At 44.7% G+C, this 23,225-nt stretch overlaps 1 protein-coding gene across 1 annotated transcript in view; it reads left to right on the forward strand.

The window, feature by feature from the left end:
- TLN2 (talin 2) overlaps positions 1 to 23,225 on the forward strand; it is a 242,140-nt gene that overhangs the window by 39,850 nt on the left and 179,065 nt on the right. The window contains exons 2-5 of the mRNA XM_036268699.1: positions 18,160 to 18,331; positions 20,047 to 20,144; positions 21,338 to 21,467; positions 21,993 to 22,145. Coding sequence (XP_036124592.1) covers positions 18,196 to 18,331; positions 20,047 to 20,144; positions 21,338 to 21,467; positions 21,993 to 22,145 — 517 coding nt within the window. The 5' untranslated portion in view covers positions 18,160 to 18,195. The remainder of the gene's footprint in view (positions 1 to 18,159; positions 18,332 to 20,046; positions 20,145 to 21,337; positions 21,468 to 21,992; positions 22,146 to 23,225) is intronic.

Consider the following 23,225-nt stretch of genomic DNA (forward strand, 5'->3'; position numbering starts at 1 on the left):
TCTCCATTCAGCATTTGGTGTTGTCAGTGTTCCAGAGTTCTGGCTATTCTAATAAGGTGTGTATCTTATTGTTTTAACTTACAGTTCCCTGATGACAGTGATGTGGAGCATCTTTCCCTGTGCTTATTTGCCATTTGTGTGTCTTCTTTGGTGAGGTTTCCCTTAAGGCCTTTGGCCCATTTTTTAATGAGTTGTTTGTTTTCTTATTGTTGAGTTATTTGTGTATTTTGGATAACAGTCCATTATCAGATGTGTCTTTTGTAAATTTTTTCCTAGTCTGTGGTTTGTCTTCTCATTCTTTTGATATTGTCCTTCACAGAGCAGAATTTTTTCATTTTAATGAAGTCCAGCTTATCAATAAGTTTTTTCATGTATTATATCCTTGGTGGTATATCCAAAAAGGCTCCGCTATACCCAAAGTCATCTAGGTTTTGTCTTACATTATCTTATAGGATTTTTATAGTTTTATTTTACATGTGGGTCTGTGATTCATTTTGAGCTAATTTTTGTGAAGGGTAAGGTCTGTGACTACATTCATTTTTTTGGCATGTGGTTGTCTAGTTGTTCCAGCACCATTTGTTGAGACTATTGTTGCTCCATTGTGTTTTCATTGCTTCGCTGTCAAAGATGAGTTGATTATATCTGTGGGGTTCTATTTCTGGACTCTCGCTTCTGTTCCATTGATCTACTTGTCTGTTCTATTGCCAGTACCACACTGTCTTGATTACTGCAGCTTTATGGTCTTTCTTCTAGCTTTATTGATGTATAATAGACAAATAAAATGGTAAGATAGTTAAAGCACACAAGGCAGTTATTTGATATATGTATGTACTGTGAAAGGATTCCCTTATCAAGTCACGAACCATGTTCATCACCTCACATATTTCCTTTTTTTGGTAAGAACATTTAAGTTACAATTTCAATTATACAACATAGAATTATCACCTCTAGCCTCCATGTTATACATTAGATCCTCAGACCTTATAACTGAAATGTACCCTTTAACCAACCTCTTCCTATTCCTTCTCCACCCCCAGCCCCTGGCAACCACTTGGCTACTCTATGATTTTGGTTTTTTTTTTCTTAGATTCCACATATAAGTAATATCATGTGGTATTTGTCTTTCGCTGTCCAGCTTATTTCATTTAGTTATCTTTATCCATTTAGCCATCAAGGAACACTCTGGATGTCTCCACACCTTGGCTATTACAACACTCTGAACATGGCAGTACTATAGTAAGTCTTGAAGTCAAGTATCATCAGTCCTTTAACTTTGTTCTTCTTCTTCAATATCTGCTGCTAATTCTGGGTCTTTGGTCACTCTATATAAACTTTAAAACCACTTTGTCAATACCCATAACATAACGTGCTGGGATTTTGATCGGGAGTACATTAAACCTATGAAGTTGGGAAGAACTGACATCTTAACAATATCCTGTCTTCCTCTTTGTGAACATGGAATATCTCTCCATTTATTTAGTTCTCATCTGATTTACTATATCCAAGTTTTGTAGTTTTGCTCATAGATCTTGTAAATGTTTTGTTAGATTATACATAAGCATTTCATTTTGGGAGGGTGCTAATATGAATGGTATTGTGTTTTTAATTTTAAATTCCATTTGTTCATTGTTGCGATATAGGAAAGCAATTTTTTTATATATTAACTTGAACGCTGCCTCCATGCTATATAATCTCTTATTCAAGGAGGGTTGGCTTTTTTGGGGGGGAGGGGGTCAAGTCTTTTGGATTTTCTACATAGAGGATCATTTATTTCATTTGCAGACAAATTTCCAGTCTGTATACCATTTATTTTCATCTCTTATTGCATTGGCAAGGACGTCCAGTGCAATGTTGAAAAGGTGTGGCGATAGGGGGTACCCTTGCCTTTTACCCAATCTTAGTGGGACAGCTTTAAGTTTCCCACCAGTATGTATAATGTCAACTGGAAGTTTTTTTGTAGATGACCTTTATCAAGTTGAGAAAGTCCCCTCTAGTCTTAGTTTACTGACTGTTTCTATCATGAATGAGTATTGGATTTTGTCAACAATGATGTTTTTTTGGCATTCATTGACATGATTGTGTGATTTTTTTTTCTTTTTTAGTCTGTTGAAATGATTATGTTAATTGATTTTGGAAAAAAATTTAATCAAGCTATAGAGCTTGTTGATAATACAATGGGACCTCTTTTATAATTACTGGAAGAACTCCACAAATATGGCACTGACTAATCTCAGTTTTTGCTTATTTCTGGGTTGGCTTGATCACTTGGGAAGAGGGCAGACCATCCAGGTGGAGCTAGACTTTAGGGGCCAGAAGAGGATCCAGGAAACAGACATGAATCTTAAGATCTGAGTTTAATGGAGAGCAAGAAAGTTGAGAGGGCCATCCAAACATTTCCAGAACTGAGTGAGGGCTTGACACACACACACACCCTTCTCCCTGGGCCTTTGTTTACATGATCATTCCACTATATTTCTACTGCTTCTCACCAGCTCCAGTCAGGCGAGTGGAACTTAGCCTTAAGAAGCATGTCTCTCAGGAGGAACTCCACACACCGGAGGCTCTGGTCACTGAGGAAGGTGCGTGAGCAGCACTCTGCAGTGGTCCAGGCTGGATGTGTTCACTGATTTCTTGTTTCTGCTACTGCACTCGGAATATATCACGAGGAAATTTAATGAATTATGTTTTGGTCTGTATTTATTTGATGCATGGCCTGGTGACTTGAGTTTTACCATTATCTTTTTTTCTCTCTATGATTATTTGTACCACATAACTAAATCAATAAAGAAGAGAATGGAGAATCAGCGTTGTTTAACATTTCAGGGGTGATGGACTAATGTTTTATAAATATTTATATTTTCATGAGAAGATACCTTTTTCTTTTGACATTTAGACTGATTCACAGAGAGATTTGTTACTGGTAGGGAAAAAGAATGAAGAGGCTTTTTTCCCCCCTCAGTAAATTTTATGCATGTCTTTCAAAGTTAAGAAGGAAACTCAAAAGAAAAGGATTGTTTGTTATAGTCATTTTTTTTCTGGGGCAATGAAATCTTTAGCCAGACCCTGCAGAGTACCTCAGTTGATTGTAGCATCATCCTGATACACTAAGGTTGCAGGTTTGATCCTTGCTCAGAGCACATACAAGAATTGACCAATGAGGGCATAGATAGGTAGAACAACAAATTGATCTCTCTCTCTCTCTTCCCCATGCTCTCTTTTCCCCTCCCCCTCCCTTCCTCTCCTCTCTCTCTCAAATTAGCAAATAAATACAAGTTAAAAAAAATTTTAGCCAGCCCTTTCTCACCTAGGGTAGTAACAGTTAGAGGAACATGGATAGGTAATTGAATGTTCCCCCAAAAGGCAAATAGTTAAGTTTGGCAGCTCCCCCACCCCGGCCCATCCAGCTTCCCTCCCATCCAGCTTCCCTTCCATCCAGCTACCAATCCCTCTCTGACTTGGTCTCTCTGGCTTCCTGTAGGTCTCCTTTCTTCCAGTCTTGGCTTTGGTCCTATCTGCCTGGGTCACTGCCTCCTGTGCCCCTGGTTTGGCAGCCACGATAGTGGATCGAGACCCTTGGAGGAGTCCAGCGCCCAGCCCCAGCAGGTGCTCACCTGCCTTCCTTGGGGAGGGTGGAGGCAGGGAGATTGGAAGTAAAGCAATGCTTCCTTGCTTGGAAGGTCCTCGAGCATGCTTTCTGCATTTCAGAACTGAGAGCAGGCAGGCAGGCAGAGGGACAGCTGTGCTCTTCTGCTTGGCTTGAGTTTCTGCAGCCAGTGTGGAAAAAGTGTTTATACATTCTTATCAGGGGAAGGTCTCTAGTAACTGTAAACTGGAAAGTTGATTATTAGAAATGTATACTGTTGGGGGAGGAAATAATTTTTTTTTAAACATGAGGCCATGAAATATTAAAATTGGGACCAATCCTGAGAAAGTTGAGACCCACTGAAATAATAGGGCAGACTGAGCTTTCTTGTGTCTGGGCCCTTATCACCATCCTCAGTGGGACTGAGAGTTAAAGGCAGCATCCCCTGTGACTTTATGACAAACAAGGGAACTCAACATGTGCATTCTTAAGAGGGCTTGCTTAGTGGATTCTTATTTAAGTCAGGCTGCCTTCTGTATCACAAGTAATCACCCATATACGGTCTTTTCAAGTCTGAGTGTTTTTCTGTTTTTGATTTTACCACTCCAATAAAACACTTGCATGGTTTCTTCCATATTTGCTTGTAAGGACCCTAAATTTTACATATATTTAATCATACCATCCTATGACAAGCATTTTCTGCATTGCAATCTAGGGTTGTGGGGTGATATTGTAGCAAAGCCATGGACCCTGGAGATAGATATACCCAGGTTGGAGTCCCACTCCCCATCATTTACTAGCTCTGTGATCTTGGAAAGAATATATCCATATACCTGTGTCTTTGCCTACATCAATATCTGCATCTGTCCTATGTTTACATGTTCATAAACACAGTGTGTATGTAATTTCCCCACAGATTTCTACATGTATTTGACTATACCAGTCGGCCCTCTGCATCCATAGATTCAACCAACCACAGATCAAAAACATTTGGAGAAAAAAGTTATGCTGTTGCTGACGTGCACTGTGTACCTAGGTTTGCAATGGTTGTGTCCGTACTGATTGTGTAGACTTTTTCCTTGTCGTTCCTTAAACAAACAGTATAACAACTATTAACATAGCATTTACATTGTGTTAGGTATTATAAATAATCTAGAGATAATTTAAGGTATACAGGAGGGTGTGTGTAGGTTATTTGCAAATACTATACCATTTAAAAAATTTTTTAGTACTTAATTTATTTTTTAATTATAGAGATACCTCCTATTTTTCCCCTCTGGCACCCTCCCCACTCCCGCCCCCCACCCCGCCTTTATTGTACTGTTGTCTGTGTCCATTGGTTATGCATTTATACATCTAATACTATACCATTTTATATAAGGGATTTGAGCATCTTCAAATTTTGGTATCCAGGGGCCTCCTAGAACCAATCCTCCGTGGATGCCAAAAGACGATTGTACCGTTAGTCAATTCATGTCAAAATTGTACTGATTTCCTATAATTAGGAAAACTGTACTAATTAAAACCTGTATTGAACACAATTAGCCTGGCTAAGAGTGTTAGTTCACTACTGCTGCCAGAACAAAGAACCACAAACTGGATGGAAACCGAAAGGAGATTATTTCACGGCGCTGGAGGCTGGAAGTGCGAGATTAAGGTCCCTTCTGAGGGCTGTGAGGGAAGGGGCTGTGCAGGCCTCTCTCTGGCTTGTAGATGGTTGTCTTCTTCCTATGTCTCATCACATCGTCTTCTCTCATGGATCTCTGTGTCCTAAGTTCCCCTGATTATAGGGACACCTTTTGGATTAAGACCTATCTTCATGACCTCATTTTACTTTGATTATCTCTGAAAATACCTCATCTCCAAATAAGGTCGTATTCTGAGGTTCTAGGAATTAGGATTTAAACATATGAATTGGGGGAGGGGCACAATTAAAGAAATAACAGTGTGTTAGTTGTGTTAGAGAGGGAGAGAGAGGAACAGAGAGAGAGAGAAACATCGATGTGAAAGGGACACATCGAGTGGCAACCAGGGCCGGGGACAGACTGCATCCGAGGTATGTACCCTTAGGCGGAACCGAACCTGGGTCTCTCTGGACCGCAGGTCGACGCTCTAACCTCTGAGCCAAACCGGCCAGGGCTGAGTGTCAGTTTTTACACACCAGTACTGACCAGTGAGAAAACAGCATTGTTCCTGTAGGCGGGGCGCTCACACTTGCCTTTTCTCATCCTGCCATGTCTTTGGGGATCCTTACCCTTTGTCTCTCTTCCTCTCGACTGGTCTCTGCATTTCTTCTGTTATTTTTTCTGCATTTCTTCTGTTATTTTTTCAGCTTTATCTTCTGTTTTACATTTGTTTTCAAAATTATTTTCCAAGAATTAGTCCAGGTTGTAGAAACAGGTAATAAATGTTGACACTATCTTAAACGAATGTTTTAAAATGTTCTGCAGTACTCAGCTGTGGTGTCAAGAGTTCATCATTTCACGTCCTCTCCCACGGGGACACGTTTGTTTCTTCCCTGTGCGCCTGATGAAGTCATATTTATGTATACAGGTTTAATTTGATTTGGTTTTGTCATTTGGAAATGTAAATATTATCCATAACTCACTAATGAGATGGCAGGACTTCTTATTTGGCTTTATTCTGTTAAGATAGGAAAATGGTACTCCATAGCACTTCCATTTAGTTAATATCTTTCTGTACTCTGGTTCGATCCACTGAGCAGTTCTAGAAACTTGGGTTGACAGAAAGCAGAGCTTTGATATTTATTGTGCACATCCACACTATTTTTTTTTTTTTTTAGTAAAGTCTAGCGCGAGCCTTTCTGCTGTCTGTCTGTGTTCGCATTTTCCAGTGTTCGCAATCTATTTTAAATGTATGTTAAGCATCTATCTTTCCTGTGCTTCTTTTTTGTAAATCTGCTTTATTGCGCACGCCGTATGGTTTCCCCTAATGGGATCCTGCCTTTGTCAGTTCTGTCTTTTGGTATGGTCGCTTGCAACCAGGCCCTTGCCGGCAGGACTGTTCCAGGGGGTAGCCTGAACTATAAAATCTAGATTGATGATTGGCATTCCCAGCTGTTAATGCATATTCATTTAGCTAACCCATAAATCAAACTGCTGACATCTGTACCTTCAGATTTCATTTTTTCACATTTTCTCAATATCTTCTGGGTTGCTTTTTAATTAATTTATTTTTCTTTATTGATTTTAGAGAGAGAGGAAGGGAGAGGGAGAGAGAGAGAGAGAAACATCAATTGACTGCCTCCTGCATGCCCCCCACTGGGGATTTGGCCCACAACCTGGGCATGTGCCCTGACCGGGAATTGAACCAGTGACCTCTTGGTGCATGGGTTGACGCTCAACCACTGAGCCACCCCAGCCAGGCCTGGGTTGCTCTTTAAAAATACTGATTCCTTTAAAAAGTGAAATCTAGCTTAAGAGACTCTGAAGAGCAAAGTTTTTAAATAGAAAAATCCTATTGCAGCCTTATTTATAATAATAAAAACTTACAATTAGCTGATATGCACGAAAACAAAGATTCAGCTACACAAATGATGCTGCCTTGCATTCCAATATTATTTATCTATTAAAACTTCCCTGGCCAGTGTTGCTCATTGGTTAGAGCAACAGCCCATGCACTGAAGGGTCGTGGATTCGATTCCTAGTCGAGCACACGTACCTAGGTTGCAGGTTTGATCCCTGGCCCCAGTTGTAACTCGTGTGGGAGGCAACCAATCAATGTGTCTCTCTCACATCAATGTTTCTTTCTTTCTTTCTTTCTCTCTCTCTCCCCCTCCCTCCCTCCCTCCCTCCCTCCACCCCCCTGCCTCTCTCTCTAAAAAGCAAAAAATGTCCTCGGGTAAGATTAACTTGAAAAAAATTGTTGCTAATAAGTTTGCAGTACTGTGGGAAAGAATCATTGTGTGATCAGAATGGGGGGAACCAGAACACAGAATTATCAGAGCATGCCGTCTCAACTACATAAAAGTGTGCATCAGCACTGGGAGAGGCGGTGTCCAAGTGTCAGCAGAGCTTATCTTTGGGTGGGGTGTGGCCAGATGTGGAAGTCTGGATTCTGACAGACCTGGGTTTAAGCCTCCCCTTCCTCCTGTGTGGCCTGTTACTTAGGAGACATAGCCTCCTAAGCCTGATTATCCAGGCTACATGGCGCCTCGATCAATGAATCACTAAGTAGAGTGCTTAGTTCTATGTGTGGCATGTAATCATGCAATATGCGACAGTTCAATTGTTAATAAAATAAAAAAGACATTAACAATACACATTTCACCCATTTCACCGCTCACCTAACACAAGCACTATATTTTCCCATGTTTCTTCCTGTTTTAATCAACACACAGTAGGAGGCAGAGTCCCCAGCTCAGTGACCTCTGTCAGGCCCCATAACCACTATGTTGTGGTTGCCTTACCTTGATGAGGTCTGAACCCTTAGCCTGGGATTATAGGTTGAAGACTCAATGAATTGACCTATAGAAATGGCTTGAATCAGTGTCAGGCACATAATTGCTTATATATGTTTGCTGCTATTGTTATTTAAGAAATTTTAGAAAATATATGTATTTTGACTTCCTACATTCAGGAGAATGGGGAAGTTACTACAGAGACTTAAATACCCCGCTGAGATCTGGAAGTCTACATCTGAGATTGGGGATACCTCAGGCTATGTTTAGTGCAACTGAAACATTGCAGTTTTTAGATATAAAATGAGTATGATCTCAAAATAAATAATCACGGAAAATGAGGATCCTTTGGAAAATCTAATCTTGTGCATGAATGCTTGATTGGTACTATGCTAATATGCTGATGGATTCTGAATCTCCAGAAACATAAATTTTGGTTAAGTTCTTAGGTTTGTTTCCGTTCTCTGTGTAAGTGCCAGGTTTTTAGATCTGGGCTCTAATAAAAATGCCCTTCTGATTTATGGTAAATGGATTAAAGTAGGTTAAGTGGCAGGCATATGTTTTTAATATTCTCTCTTTCTTCAGAATTTATCACTGCCTCAACGCGCACTCTTGCCCTTTTGAGGGAGGCGTGAGGCTGTGGGTTTGCAGCCCTTCCCCCTGGCCCGCGGCAGCAGTGAAGACCTCGCAGTGCAGGAGGGAGGCCGGGAAGCGCGAGATGTCTTCTGTTCCTAAAGTGAGACCAAACAGTAGTCTGAGCTGTCAAGTCACAATCCAAGTCCACGCTGCTATTCGAACATTAAATTTAGCCCAGGCATGAAGAAGGTGACCTGAGAAGGAAGTTGTGAAGCTCTTTTCACACATTCTTCCAAGTTCAATCTGGAACACACTGAATATTTATTTCCAGATCATTGTAGAACAAAGCTTTCTATGTTCCCCAAGTAAAAGCTAGGCTATCTGTACCCATCCCGGTGGGGTGTGCCTTGGTGACGAAGCTTGTGTTTATTAGCATTGGCAGTAGCCTAGAGAATCTGCTTTCCTGGGATCCTATGGGCTTGTTACCGAGGGCCAGAAAGAAAAATAACAATAATGAGATGAGTTTATTCCTAGTTAGCCAAATGAATGGTAAATAATTCACAGTGGTCCTGATCTTGACCTTCACTTTTATTTTTCTTGTTTGTTTTTTTCCTTGGACCTGACCTTTGCTTTTTCTATCATATCTGTTTTTACAACAGCCTCAAATCATTCGAATACGTTAGGTTATAAAAGAATCCAAAATCAAAGCTCAATTCAGAGTTCTCTTCCTTCTGTAACTTGTACGAGGAAGAAAATAGCAGGACTGGCAGGTAGACCCCAGGAGGAGTGAGATGTGTGTCGGCCACCACAGGTGAGCAGAGGGCCCTGGGGAGCCAGTTCAGCCTTCTTCCTGGTCTGACGGAAATGACAGTCTGTTCCACACACAGGCCAGGAATGCACCTGTCCTCCACATCCTCTGTTTGTTTCTGTGAAATGGAAATGTAAAAAATAAATAAATAAATAAAAATTATTTTACCCTGTAACCTGTTGAGCCCCTCAGGGGAAGAGTCATCTGTGCAAGAGCCACGGAACTCGTCAGCACCCACGCACACCAGGCATGGCCGCCCCGTTGGTTCCCCGGAGACGGCAGCCTAGGAGGGCTGCCACTGGAGCGAGGCTTCCAGATGGGAGTGTGCAGAGAGCTTAGGAGAGGAGAGGGGTCCTGCCGGCCGGGGTGGTGGAAGGATGAGTTTACAGAAGCAAAGCTTGATGCTGAGCTTGAAGGGTGAGTGACCGGGAAGAACCAGAGAAAAGGGCAGTGCATTTCAGACGTAGGCCACCCAGGTTGAAACAGAGGCAGTCGCAGCTGAGATAGAAAATACATCATTTTTGTTAAAATGGAGCATTCTTACAGTGTAAGTGGGTGGGTGGGGGCCCTGACCCTTGCGCTATGCAGTTTGAAGCTGATTGCCCATACCTTCCAAAATGCTGTATGCATTAAAAATTGTCTCTAGCCCTGGCTGGTTTCGCTCAGCAGTTAGGGCTTTGGCTCAGCGGTTAGGGTGCTGGCCTGCGGACCAGAGAGTCCCAGGTTTAGTTCCTGCTAAGGGCACGTACCTCGGTTGCAGTTTGTCTCTGGCCCCAATTGGGGTCGTGTGGGTGGCAACCAGTCAATGTGTCTCTCTCACATTGATGTTTCTCTCTCTCTCTCTTCCCCCTCTCTCCTTCCCGCTGTATCTGAAGATAAATGCAAAAATGTTCTCGGGTGAGGATAAAAAACAAAAACAAAAAACCATTGCCTCCAAGCAGTATTATAACACTATGAACACAAGGTGTCTGCTTCCCTTCCTTTGAGCAGGTCTTCTTCCTGCTCGTCTGCTCGCAGTGTGGGGTTCTGGCTTGGTCTGCAGTAGACTACCCCGCCTCCTCAGCATTCCCTGGCCAGTAGGTATCATCTTTAACTGATTTGTCTGAAAGGTTCTGAAATGTAACCTTTCGAGACAGTGGTAGTTGATAAAGGCAGATACCTGCTTTTACAGAGGGGTTTAACTGGGGCAGGTCTTTATGACCAACAGTATCCTCAATGATGGGATTTTAGGGGACAGTACCAGGAGCCGAATCCTTGGTGGGCTCCAGTCTCACCATGTGCATAGCTGACTGTTCATTCTGGCCCTGTGGATGGTCTGGTGGTGTTTTTCTAGCAGCGTGACCTTCAGAAGGTCTTTTGATCTCAAAATTATAGTTTCTTCATCTAAAAATGGAAAGCAGTATCCAAGGTCCTTTCACATGACTCTGATTCCATGTTGTAAGCGTGCTTGTTGGTTCTCTTCACGGAGATAGAAAAGCTGACGCCCGCCATCCATGCAGTAAATAAACCATATTAAGTCCTTCTTTGTGGCAGGTGCTATGATAAGCAGTGCACACGGTCCCCGCCCTCGGGATCGTCAAGTCTTCCTGACTGACGTGGCTGTGTTTCCTGTCTGACTTCCTCATTTGCCAAATCGAAGGACTTCAACTCGTAAGCCACGAGGTTGAGCTGGTATGGTCCATGGAACAGGCTCTTTTTTTGTTTTATTTTTTTAATATGTTTTTATTTTAGAGAGAGAGGAACGGAGAGAGAGAGAGAGAGAGAGAAACATGGATTGGTTGCCTCCCATTTGCATTGGGACTGGGGATTGAACCCGCCACCTGGGTATGTGCCTTGACAAGGATTCGAACCTGCAGCACCCCATGCATGGGATGACACTCCAACCAACTGAGCCACACTGGCCAGGGCAGAACAGGTTTTTGATGAGTAGAAATAGTTGGGTTTGCTGGGTGTTTGCTCTCTGTTCATCCTTCAGTTATGATGTTAATATAAATAATTCCTAATGATTGATTTTTAAAAATATGTTTAAATCTTTCCATGGAGTACATGTTGATTCCACAAACATTTATTTATCATCATTTGTGTTAGGGCCTCAAGACCCAAAGGTGACTGTAATGCTACAACCCTTGCTCTCAGAGGACAGTGGAGAAGATGGACTTCTCAGGGCAAATGTATTCCTGGTACTGTGTGTATGGATCTCATTACTGTTGTATTGGGAACAGACAAGACTACACAGTGGTAGCCCTGTGGATTAAGGGGCTTATCTGGAGTTTGCAAAGCAGCCTTGTGTGCCAGTCACTTGGTTGGAATTTTTATTGACTTACCTGGCCTGCCACTAAGTTCACACGTGCGTGGATGGCTAATCACGTTTGCCCTTTATCACCTGACCTTCCGATGACTTATTTGTAGTTGAAGTATTCAAAGGCAAATGATTGTCCTGGCCTCCTATGCCTCCCTGAGGGAGAACTAAAGACAGATTCTTACGTGAATGTTCTGTCTGGTTTTCTGGTCTCCCCACTCTGGTTGCAAAGGGGAGCATGATCCTGCTGGTCCTTTTGTAAGTGAGCTAGTTAGCCACGTGGAAAAATCACATCAGCTGTGCTCGTTTATTTTGCCTGAGCTGCTTGTTAGCTAGTGCTCTCATGAGTTGGGGATGTGGAGACTAGGGGAGTCTCTCTCAACTCTGCCCTCTGGTCTCTCAGTAGTTGGGAAGAGGTGTTGGGGGCCAGCAAGGAGACACGATTATTAAGGAAGGCCTCGGCCCTCTGGTACAGCTAGACTGGAGGTGGGACCAGAATAAGACCCTGGGCCTTCTGTTTTCCTGGCCCTTCCTTGAATTAAAGGCACCTGACCCCCAGTAAATTGTTGCCCTGACTCCGTGCCTAGATGGTGACCGACAGGTGCGCATGTGTGCCTGGCAGGCTGAGGACATGGAGTCTGAATGTTACCTAAAAGGTGCCTGAGCACAGACAGCCCAGGAGAGCAAGACGGGGGAGCGCGTGAGATGCTGGCGTCTGTTTGGAGACACTTGGGTAGCTGTGTACAGGTTCTTACAGGCCAGATGGAGTATTCCTGCTCGTCCCTTGTAGAGGAGCTGGTAAGGGCTGGAGAGAAGGGCAGCTCTTTCCAGGGCAGTTTTTTGAGAGCAGCCTTGTTCATAGGAGGCCGAGATGTAAACTCAGACCAACGATCGCTTTTACAGAGGCCTATGTTTTATGCTGACATTTGGTTATGTGATGCGCGCTGTTATCAAACAGGGCTGTATTTCACCTGCTGAGCGGGGAGCAGACGGAAAGAAGGGGGGCAGGTACCACCACTGTAATTTGATGCAGCCATTTTCCGGTGGGTCAGAATCGAGTCAGTGGCTGGAGAGAGAGGACGGGGATGGATGGGGGCAGCTCTTATTCTCTTGAAGAGCCAGGGTCCCACTGGGGCATGGTGGCCTGGCCCTGTGGTCCTGCCAGCCGGACGGCATACCTCTGCTCCACAGGCTGCCCTTGCACAGGGTCTTACTGTGATGCCAGCCCTGCCCCATAGGGCGTCATTTCTTTCTTTTGTGCTCTTGGGTTGAGGGAATCCGACTGGCCTCTTAGAGAACAGTCTGGGTGCTAGGAATTACCTACTCCACACACACAGCCTCACAGCTCCTCCTCAAAGAGTTCTGCGTCTAGCCAAGGCATGTCATGTGACTTGAATAAGGATGGACGCAGGAACTGTGTCATGAATAGGGTTACTGGGAGGTGAGCGCCACCTAGACAGGAATCTTCTCTGTCTTTGCGCCCTGATGCCTATAATATCTCATATTAACAGATGTAAAATGAACAATGAAGTGGTTTGGAGCTCAGGTGGTAGCTGAATACAGAATGCTGCTTCCTGTGTTTGTCCAGTAACAAACCCTGACCTGTGCTTTCTGTGTGCCTTTGACATGTATTACGTATTCCGTCCCCCAGCACCCTTGCGGTAGATCCACCATCGTCTCTCGCTTTACGGAGGAGGCGACTGAGGCACATTGCAGCTACGGAACCAGATCAGTGTGGCAGCTGGGAAGGCAGGCCCGGGTTGGAGCACCTCATGGCCCTCGTTACCAGGGAAGAGATCCAAGGGGTGGCTGCTCGTCTTGACCAATAGTGGGCATTTCTTCTGGACAGGAGGAGCCCTTGGCCGAGCTGGGCTTGTTTGTCCCAGGGAGGACTGGGTGAGGCTGCTGCCATCATGCTGGGCTGTTCACAGCTCCCTGGGGTGGAAAGTGTTGACCTTAGAACGAGAACGTCTGGGTTTCACCACTGGTTCCATTGGCTCATCTTCCACAGCGGATGGCACAGAGGGTTTTTGTTGGGCCAGGCGACCTTCACACATAAATTAGGGCAAAACTGTCAGAGTGGGAACGATTATGAAAAGAAAAGTAATACACCTTTAATGAATTTATGCCCTGTCTTTTAGCACAAAAACAAAAAGTGGACGTAAGGTCCAACAAGATAGCATACATTCAAATTGGGGTAACGGAAAAAAAATAACAGGGATAGGATCATAAAAGAGAGGTGGGTTGGACTCTAACTAAAACAGGACCCCCACTGGCTCCGAGCCTTCTCGCAGCCAAACCAGAAGGGGAAACTGGTCAGCTCTCTCAGGCTCCCCGCCTGCAAAGGCAAGAATGAGCAGAGGGGGTGAGGGCACAGAACAGTGGACCTGAGGGCCGGTTGCTGTCTCATGCTGTGCTGCCCTGCAAACATCGCAGCGGAGAGGGGGCATCGAGCCCTCACCTGGCCTGTTGTCCCAGCGGATGGTTTCTCAGGGCTGTCGTGGTTATGTAGCGAGACTTCTCCCCGGTGTTGAGAATACATACTCATCTTTAGTTGACATTTCTACTTGCTGTCTGCTTTAATTCTGCCTTCTTTCTGTCCTAAGTCAGGGCACTTAATTCCAGCAAGTGTCTGTTTTGCAAGTGTCTCCTTCTGTGGTGGGAGGTGCTAGACAGGGCTCAGTGCCCTGTTCCCTGTGGGGCGATGATGAAATCTCCGTGCACTTGGGTTGCAGATCTCACTGGGCTTTTCTTCTGTGGGCGATCCTCTTGCATGATAATGATAAAAGTACCTTGTCTTTATACATACTTGTAAAGTTTATAAATCATTCTTCATGTACGTAATTTGCATTTTTTAGCATTTCCATGAAGGAAACTGCTGGTCTTGTTTTTCATTTCACGCTTGGGAACACTGAGTCATAATAAAACAGGGAGCTGAGAGAAAGAAGAAGAAATTGGAGTCTTCATTGCCAACCAACCACTGCAATGCTCGTTGGAATGACTGACTTGGGGCTTTGGTGCTTCTGGGTAATGTGTTGCTTTTGCAGTGGTTGTTTTTGAGATGATACAGAAGTTGAAAACATGAACCTTGTAATGAATCTCTGGTGTCCCTTGTTCTGTTGAGTGTCTACTCTGAACTAAGGATCGTGGCTTCTGTCCCATGGCCTCCGTGGTGAGATGTTAAGCTGTGAAGACAAAGGGATCCTATGGGAATTTTTGGCCAAACACCGAGTGTCTTCTGGGCAGCTCCTTTCGTGGGAGCGGTGGCTTCCTGCTCTCTGAAGAGGAGAGAAGGGAGGTAATGGGGCGCAGAGGTCCAAGGCATCGTGGGCCTGGCACTACCTGAACCACAGACTCCTAGTCCTGCGCCCTTCCCTCGAACCAAGACTGCCTGCTCCTCTGCTCTCACGTAGACCCGGGCAGCAGCCCGGACGGGGCCAGAGGGGAGGTCCTGTGTGGAGGCACCTGCCTCCAGGAAGGGCTCCCAGCTGTCTGGGGACTGGCCCTGGGACCACACTTGGGGGAAACCATGCCTACGTAGATGATGTGTAGAAGTGGAGTTGGCAGCAGCGCTGCGATGCGTACTTCTGGATGAAAGCCTAAATCAGAGCTACCGCCGCTCCTCTACCCCCTCCAGCAGCTCCCGGAGATGGTCTGTACCTGCTGTGCCAGCTGCCCCTCACCGCTCCTGAGCCTGCTGCCTGGCCTCATGCCCCCACAGAGCTCCCTTTCCTCGGCCAGACATCTCCAGGCCGCCAGAGGCAGCTGCTGTGTCCTCCGCTCCCCGATCGCGCCTGCAGTCAGCACTGCTGGTCTCTCCCGCCTGCTGGCCGCACCTTCTTACCCCCCACCCTGTCTCCATCTCCTCCCTCACCTACCAGTGGGCCTCCTCATCAGGTCCGTCTCCTTGTCCTGATTTAGAGTGTCTTCTCAGGACTCAGTCTTTGGGTCTCTCTCTCTCGCTCCCTAGATGATCTTTAGTTCCAATGACTTAAATTCCACAGCACCCTCCCACCCCCTGTTATGTCCCCTGATTTGTTTCTGACTCTCTTCCACTTTTCCACTGGATACATCCCAGACAAATTCATCAGAGACTAGTCACCCCAACCTGTGCCTCCAGCAGCTTCTTCTTTTTCCCAGTTGTTTTGGATAGAGATTTTCCTTCATTGTTCTATTTTTTATGCTTCTCTTTCCCCCTTCTGCTTCCCAGCTCCCCACGCTTCTCTCCTGTGTTCCCAGCCTCCGGCCTGTGGTCTCCCTGCTCTGTCTGCGTTTCCGTTGGCCTCTTTGTCCTTGCGCCTATGGGTGTCTTCTGCTTCCTCCGTGCGCCCGTGTTGACTGTCCTGCTGTGGCTTCATGTCATGGCTCTCGTTCCTTTTGATTGAATCTACCTCCCTGCTTCGCTATAGGGAATGTTCATTTGCTGTTCAGAAAGCCTCATTACTAGCCCTGGAGGAACAGCCTTCACGCAGGGACCCTTCTGCTGCTTCCTATTCCCAGGGATGGGGGACACTAATCATCCCATCCTCTCTGGTGCATCCCGTAAGGAGCATCCATGACGACATTGGTTCCGTGGCCTTCCCCACTGAATCTTATCACCATCTATGCTCATAGCTCTCAGCAGTTCATGAAGTCCCAAGTTGTCACCAGCGCCAGGGGACGAGCTATCCCGCCGAGTGATCTACATTACAGAAAATGTATCTATTTCTAGTTTCAGTTTTATTTTCCCATCTTGGGGAGTTAGTTGTTGGTTGGTTCAATGTGCCTGCACAAACAGAGTTGGATAGAGTCTTTTATATTTAGCTTTAAAAGTTCTTGGTATTGTAGATGGAAAATCACGGGATATTTTGAACTTCTCTATGTGTCCACAATCTAGCCACCGCCCAGGCTGTAGTAAATTCATTCAGCTTGGGGCAGATTCCCACTGAACACTGCTGTTTGTTGAGAAGTATATCTTAACATTTCTCAAGTGATAAATATTCTCACATTTTCACAGACAGAATTTATTCAGAATGTACATAGAGGTCAGAATGACTTTGTAATTGGGTGGCCTGAATGGTTGCTTCATGAGAGTGTGTATACACCCTGCCCGTGGTGTTTAAAAATCTGTTTAAAAGCATCTGTTTAAAAATGTCCTCTGTAACCAAGTGATTGTAGTCACCTGTTGTTAGGAAGCTAGCAATCAATCAAGCTGAGAAGTGACACCCTAGAGGCACCTGTTTCTAGTGTCGCGGCCGGCCTGCTGTCTTCCCTGCATGTCGGCCACGTCACTGCTCCCGAGCCCTTGCATTCTCGAGTGGGAAGGGCATAAGGGGTAGTCCCAGAAGATTGTCTGATAAAAGAAGAAAGAGGTTGTGCTTGAAATTCCCATGGACTTGTGTTATCCAATGCAGCTCTAGGGTTCTCACAGCTACTAACTGTAGTGTTTATTTTGTGTGCCAGGATGACGGGAGCTGGGTAAGTCCGTGCTGGTTCTCAGGTGCAGGGAACATGCCTACCCCTCGTGCCCCAGGCATGCATTGATAGAGGCTGGCTCGGGCGGGGGGTGAGCTTCTGGCCATTGAACAGAGCAGGTAGCCCAAATAAACTAGAAACCACCAGCTCAAAGTAAAGGCACTAAATCATTGCATTTAATTTTTAAAAATAAATTATGAAGTATTTCAAACCTAGCCTAAACCTGTTTAAAGTCATCGAACTGAGTGAGCAGTAAAATATCCCAGGAGTTGGTCTGAATGAAATAACAGCTGAATTGGCATTTTCTTTACTTTGAGACCCTGAAGAGTGTGCAGCTGTCTGCCACACTGGGTGTTTCAGATGGGCCGTCTGGCCTCGTCAGCGATGGCTCTGCATTAGTCTGGCGCTCCATTCTTCCATGAATTATGCAGGGCTGATACCACTGTCGCTACTTTATTTGTGGGAAATTAAGGCAGAGTGGCCAGAATGCCTTGCTCGGACTTACAGTCTCCTGGGGATGTGATTGGGCCTGGAAGCCAAATCTTCTGGTCCGTGGTTTGTGCAACTCTTTTGCCATGAGGACACCTGTGAAGGCATTGGTGCCTCCTCCTCTGTCCCCAGGGGCTGCTGGGGACGCAACCCGGGCGCTGACGGTCTTGCCAGAAGCATGTTCAGGAGACAGATGTTCAGTAGCCTGGGAAATTCCACTCCCAGTGGACCCCCTTTAGGAGGCCCTAGGTAGGGAGCTGCCTTAGAGAAGGGGGCTCAGTCACTTCTGAGTTCCTTCCTCTCCAGGGACCCTGCTTGCCACACTGTGGTAATGTTAACCCCGAAACTATATGCTGCTCGTATTTTTAAAATTTCACCAAAAATCTAGTTTTTAATTTGTGTTTTTATTCAAAGTATTCACTTCAATTGCCGTTTTGTTCTCTTGGTTTTTAAAGCTGATACAGAGTCCACTGTTTTTTCCTCCAGACGGACAGTTATCCTGACTGTCAGGGATTGTCTCTGTTTTCCAGGTGTTCTGAGTGAGAGTCCTCACATCCTCTGGGAAGATGGTGGCCCTGTCCTTAAAGATCTGTGTCCGCCACTGCAACGTGGTGAAGACCATGCAGTTCGAGCCGTCCACGGCCGTGTACGACGCGTGTCGATTCATTCGGGAACGGGTGCCCGAGGCACAGACCGGCCAAGGTAGCCATTGCTTACTCGCTGGTCTCTGGAAATGCATCCGTATGTTCTTGGCTTAGTGGGGAGGGAAATGGAGGCTCTGAATGGTAAGCATGCCCACTAGTGTCTGTGTTGCAAATGCCTTCTTAGCCCGGACGCCACTTGCTTCCCGTGTGAGACGTGTGATGACAGCGACGTCTGCCACTGAGGGTGCCCATCGTCTTGACCTCCCAGGTGTCAGCATCATGCTCGGTGGTTTACAGGTCACTCTGATGCACCTTCTCACTTACCTCTAAAGCACAAAAGAAGCTGCTGTAACAGTTCCTGGTCCTGTGGGTGCTGAGCCCTGTTCCGCGTGCATGAAGACTTGCCATTGGCAGCAGCTGGCGGAGACCGGGATGCCCTCAGGACCCAGGGCAAGCCTTGCATCCGAAGCACTTTGAAGGGGCTTTATACATTTTATCTCGAACCTTTTTAAAAAAGACATTTGTTTTATGTGTTTTGTTTAGTATTTAGTTAAACCACTGACCCCCATTAATCTAAATTTAAACAAAAGCCGCTTGTACAATTTTTCCATTTCCCTGTCTTCTCTCTCCATGTCCTTCCTTTATTTAGTGAGTATTTGCCTGACACTTGAGAAACTGTGACTACTCCCACGTTGATAAACCTTTAGCATGAAAGTGTTTTAAGACTTATCTCAAAAATTGGAAGCGTAAAAATAAAGCATGACATCAAAGCTAATCACACGTAGAACGGGTCGTCTTCAAAGTTCTCTTTCTTACAAAACTGCCGACCTTTAGGTCTAAAGCATAATTTATATTCTTCGGAAACATTCTGTTATTTCTAGATTACCCAGAAATACAGTTTGCTCACTTCCCCAAGCTTGCTTCAAGATCTGGTTGTTCATTCATTTCTGGTGTCTTGTCTTGTCCGGTGCTGTTTTCCTCCCAGGCTCCCTCCCCACTTTGGGCTGGATTGCTTTATAGCTTAGTAGGTACAAACCATTTAAGATCTTGAAGGGGTTTTGCTGAGAAACTACAGGAGCTCTGTAGGGTTGAACCCTCAGGAGTCCCTGAGGGTTCCTTCAGTCACACTAAGAAAGAGACAAGTCCTTAGGACATGATATTGATTTTCTCCTGCTACCGCCCTTTGAACTTCCCCGATCAGATAAGGGGATTTCTTTGGAGAACATGGACTTGAATTTTCCAGCTTTTTTCATACTTTGGTGACATGGAGAGCAGAGGCCTCATTTCCCAGGGAACTCCTACTTACCTCCCGTCATGCTAGGTCCAGATGACGGAGGCTTTGTTCCAAGTGCAAAGGCCCCACAAGCCCCTCTGTGCCCAAACGGCCTTGGGCTTAGATGGTCTCTTCCTTCGCTTCTCTGTCTCTCGTCATTCCTCAAGGGTTTTGGCCTGGTTTTTGTAGCAAGTAATAAGGAGCAAAGCCAGATTCAGGAAGAAATTTGGACTGCTTTGTTCTTGCTATTTTCTTCAATTCGAACACAACTACTGCCCACTGGTTTTGGGAAACATAAATCTTGCCTGAGGGTGTTGGCTTTGCAGCTCGGTTCTTCCTCCTCTGCTCCAGGCCCAGTGGCGGCTCGTGGTGTCGTAAGGAGACCTTCTCTGTTGCAGGAGGACTCGCACGCTTGCCCAGTCAGCAGACTCGGGCCCTGGCTGTCAGTGATGGCTTCAGCATCACTTTATCTTCTGTGTTTCTTTCTGCTCATCCTCCAGCTTCTGACTATGGGCTGTTTCTCTCCGATGAAGACCCCAGGAAAGGAATTTGGCTGGAAGCAGGCAGAACACTGGATTACTACATGTTGCGAAATGGGGTATGTGGCTGATCTCGTTTTCTTTTTTTCATCACTTTGTTCCTGAGCCTTCTATAGAAGCCAACATAACTGTGCTTGAAAGAAAAGGAGAGACCCAACAATTAATTTTGCTTCAAGGGCATCTTATTAATAGTCTCGATGTCACATACTTTGTAAGGGCTGTCCAGGTAGCAGTAGAAAATATCAGCAGTTTAAATTCTTGAAACTCTGCGGAATAATTAAAGCAATTTGGGGTTAGTATTTAAAACTGTTTCTATGTGCCCTTGTTGGACTTGGTGGTTATGAAAGAAAATGCAGTATTTTTCTGTAAGTATGTAGAAAGTATCCTGGTGAATGGTGATAGAAAGTAATGATGGATTGGAGGGACAATAATATAATCCTAAGGGTAGCCAGAGATGGACTCTTAATTTATGTTTTATTTCTATAAAAGGAAGTTCATGTTAGATGTAAGTTTAATAACTACCTGTACAAACAGTTGTGCCATAGAAGGGGGGAGAGGTAGTGAGTAAAAAGTGTTAAATGTTCTGTTCAGCTGAGCCTTCGAGATACTGGGTTTTGGCGCATGGAATGTGTGTATCAGATTGGTCAGTATCTCGTAACGCAAGAGGGAAGTGCGTTTGCCAGCTAATTTTCCCCTCCGTAATTCTATTTTAAGACGTGTAGTTAAAAAAAAAAAAAAGTCTCTATTTAAAAACAACTCCCAAACATATTACCCCTATTTGGCCTTGCCATTGCAATGACCACCACCTCCACTGGGATCCACATGGCTGTGAAGAATTATGGGGGTTTTACTTATGTCTTTCATGACACGGATATTAAACATTGCCTATAAACTGTATGAGAGATCACTGGAGACACACACTTTTGTCTTTGTAAAAGGCGGTAGGAATTTTCCTCCACTAATTCTCAGAGCAGATCACTCCCAGCCTCTTAGGAGGACATAATGCTACTTTCACTTTGCAGAGGTTAGTTTTCAGTAATTATGAGCTATAAATATATTCTTTGGGTGCAATGTCACTATCAGATTTTTGAGAAATAGTGATGAAAGCAATTATTAAGCCCTGGAGTTTCTATATTAGTGGCAAAAATCTCATGAACATTTTGAAGGAAGAAATCAGAATATGGCAGGGAAAGTTCTTTTTGTTTTTAAAGAAAGTGCCCAAGTTTGGACTGTGTGTGTGGTTTTGCCCTAGGATATTTTGGAATATAAAAAGAAACAGAGACCTCAGAAGATCCGCATGCTGGATGGCGCCGTGAAGACGGTGATGGTGGACGACTCCAAGACGGTCGGGGAGCTCCTGGTGACCATCTGCAGCAGGATAGGTGAGTGGTCACCGGCCCCGGTTCCCGTTTCTGTTCGGTTTCAATTACACACCTCTTCTTTTTTCTTACCCCAGTTCGTCGCCTAGGTATCCTTGCACATGGCCTAGCACACTGATTTCTACCTCTCCCACGAGGGTGCGACCATTCGCTCGATTTGCAGCCCCACTGACATACTGCAAACACTTGGGCTCCTCCGGGCCACACCGGCCAGGGCATGTCGGCCACTTCTTGCTTGACAGTGTCTCGCCTTGTTCTGCATGATCTCTCTCTACTTCGTCCTTGTGTTCTTGAAAATGAGACAGGAGAATTGACCATGACATTTTGAGTGTAACTTGCCTATCTGAAAATGCTCCTTTTTAGCCAGAGTTATTTGCTATGTGCTCCAAGGGTGGCCCTCAACCCTCACCTCGTAAGGCTTCTTGCTGTCCTTTGCCACCTGGGACTCCTTGGATACTACAGGACCCACGCCGAAGGGGAGAGAGCACTGTGTGGTCACTGCTAATATAACCTAATTTATATTTTTAGGAATAACAAACTATGAAGAATATTCTTTAATCCAAGAAACAATTGAAGAAAAGAAAGAGGAAGGGACGGGTACACTAAAAAAAGACAGGACACTGTTACGAGACGAGAGGAAAATGGAGAAGTTGAAGGCCAAACTGCACACGGACGATGACTGTGAGTGTGTGGGAGGAAGCATGATGCAGGCCGTGGTCTCGCCATGCCCCCCCCTTCCCCGCCTGAGCTACCCGGGCAGGGTGCTGGGTGTGGTTTTGTTTGTTTTGCTTTTTTTATTTTTATTTCATCTGTAAATATTTTGGTCTGTGTCACTAAAGTATTGAGACTCTTAAAAAAGTGACTCAATATCAAACATACAAATTATGCTTACATTTTCTCTTCTAAAAATCTTTTTTCAACAGTTTGTTTGAACTGGGGTTCAAATTATGTTGAATGATAACATTGCTTACCTCTTTTAGTCTCGACAACTTGCCTTCATCTTTTACATTATTTTTCTTCAAAATTTTAGGAGCAAGAAACCAGATTGCTACTTTTATTGAATTTTGTGTGATCTGGATTTTGTTGATACCTATGGTGTCATTTAACATGTTTTTCTCTCCTTTTTAATTCCCCTGATCTGGAGGCTTGATCAGATTTATGTGTATATTTTTTTTAAAATAAAGACTCCTGCATGTGGTGATGTTGTGTATAGTAAGTCCTCATTTAATGTCATCAATAGGCTCTGGGACTTGAAGCGAAATGATGTATAAGGAAACCACTTTTACTATCGATCAGTTGATATAAACAAGATTTAAGATCCTATAGCATCTCATTATCGTTGTAGCAAAATGATGTTATTTGAGGACCTGCTGTTCTATCATCAGAAAGTTGTATCACATTGTCTCCTTTTCTGTGATGTTAACAGCCATTGATGACCACTGCCTCAATACATAATTTCCTTAAGGGATACAAAATGGTAATGTAATTCTGTCGTAGGAAAGTAATTTTCTATGGCCACACAGTTAATATTTGGAAAAGCCATTATGTACACCCCACGTGTCCCCAAAAGCCTGTGCTGTGTGCACCTGGCTGCCAGACCTTCCCCGCCCCCAGAGGATCTTACTTCATGCGCAGTTCACTCAGCCCTCCCCACCCTCTCGCTCTCATTGTTCCTGCCCTTGCTGCTGCCTTGGGAAGATGTCATCATTGTCATTATGTTTATTGATCTTCAGTGGGACTTTCATTTCCTCTGACCCTTTT

The sequence above is a fragment of the Molossus molossus genome, unplaced genomic scaffold, assembly GCF_014108415.1.
Source record: "Molossus molossus isolate mMolMol1 unplaced genomic scaffold, mMolMol1.p scaffold_m16_p_1, whole genome shotgun sequence".
Classification (NCBI taxonomy): domain Eukaryota; kingdom Metazoa; phylum Chordata; class Mammalia; order Chiroptera; family Molossidae; genus Molossus; species Molossus molossus.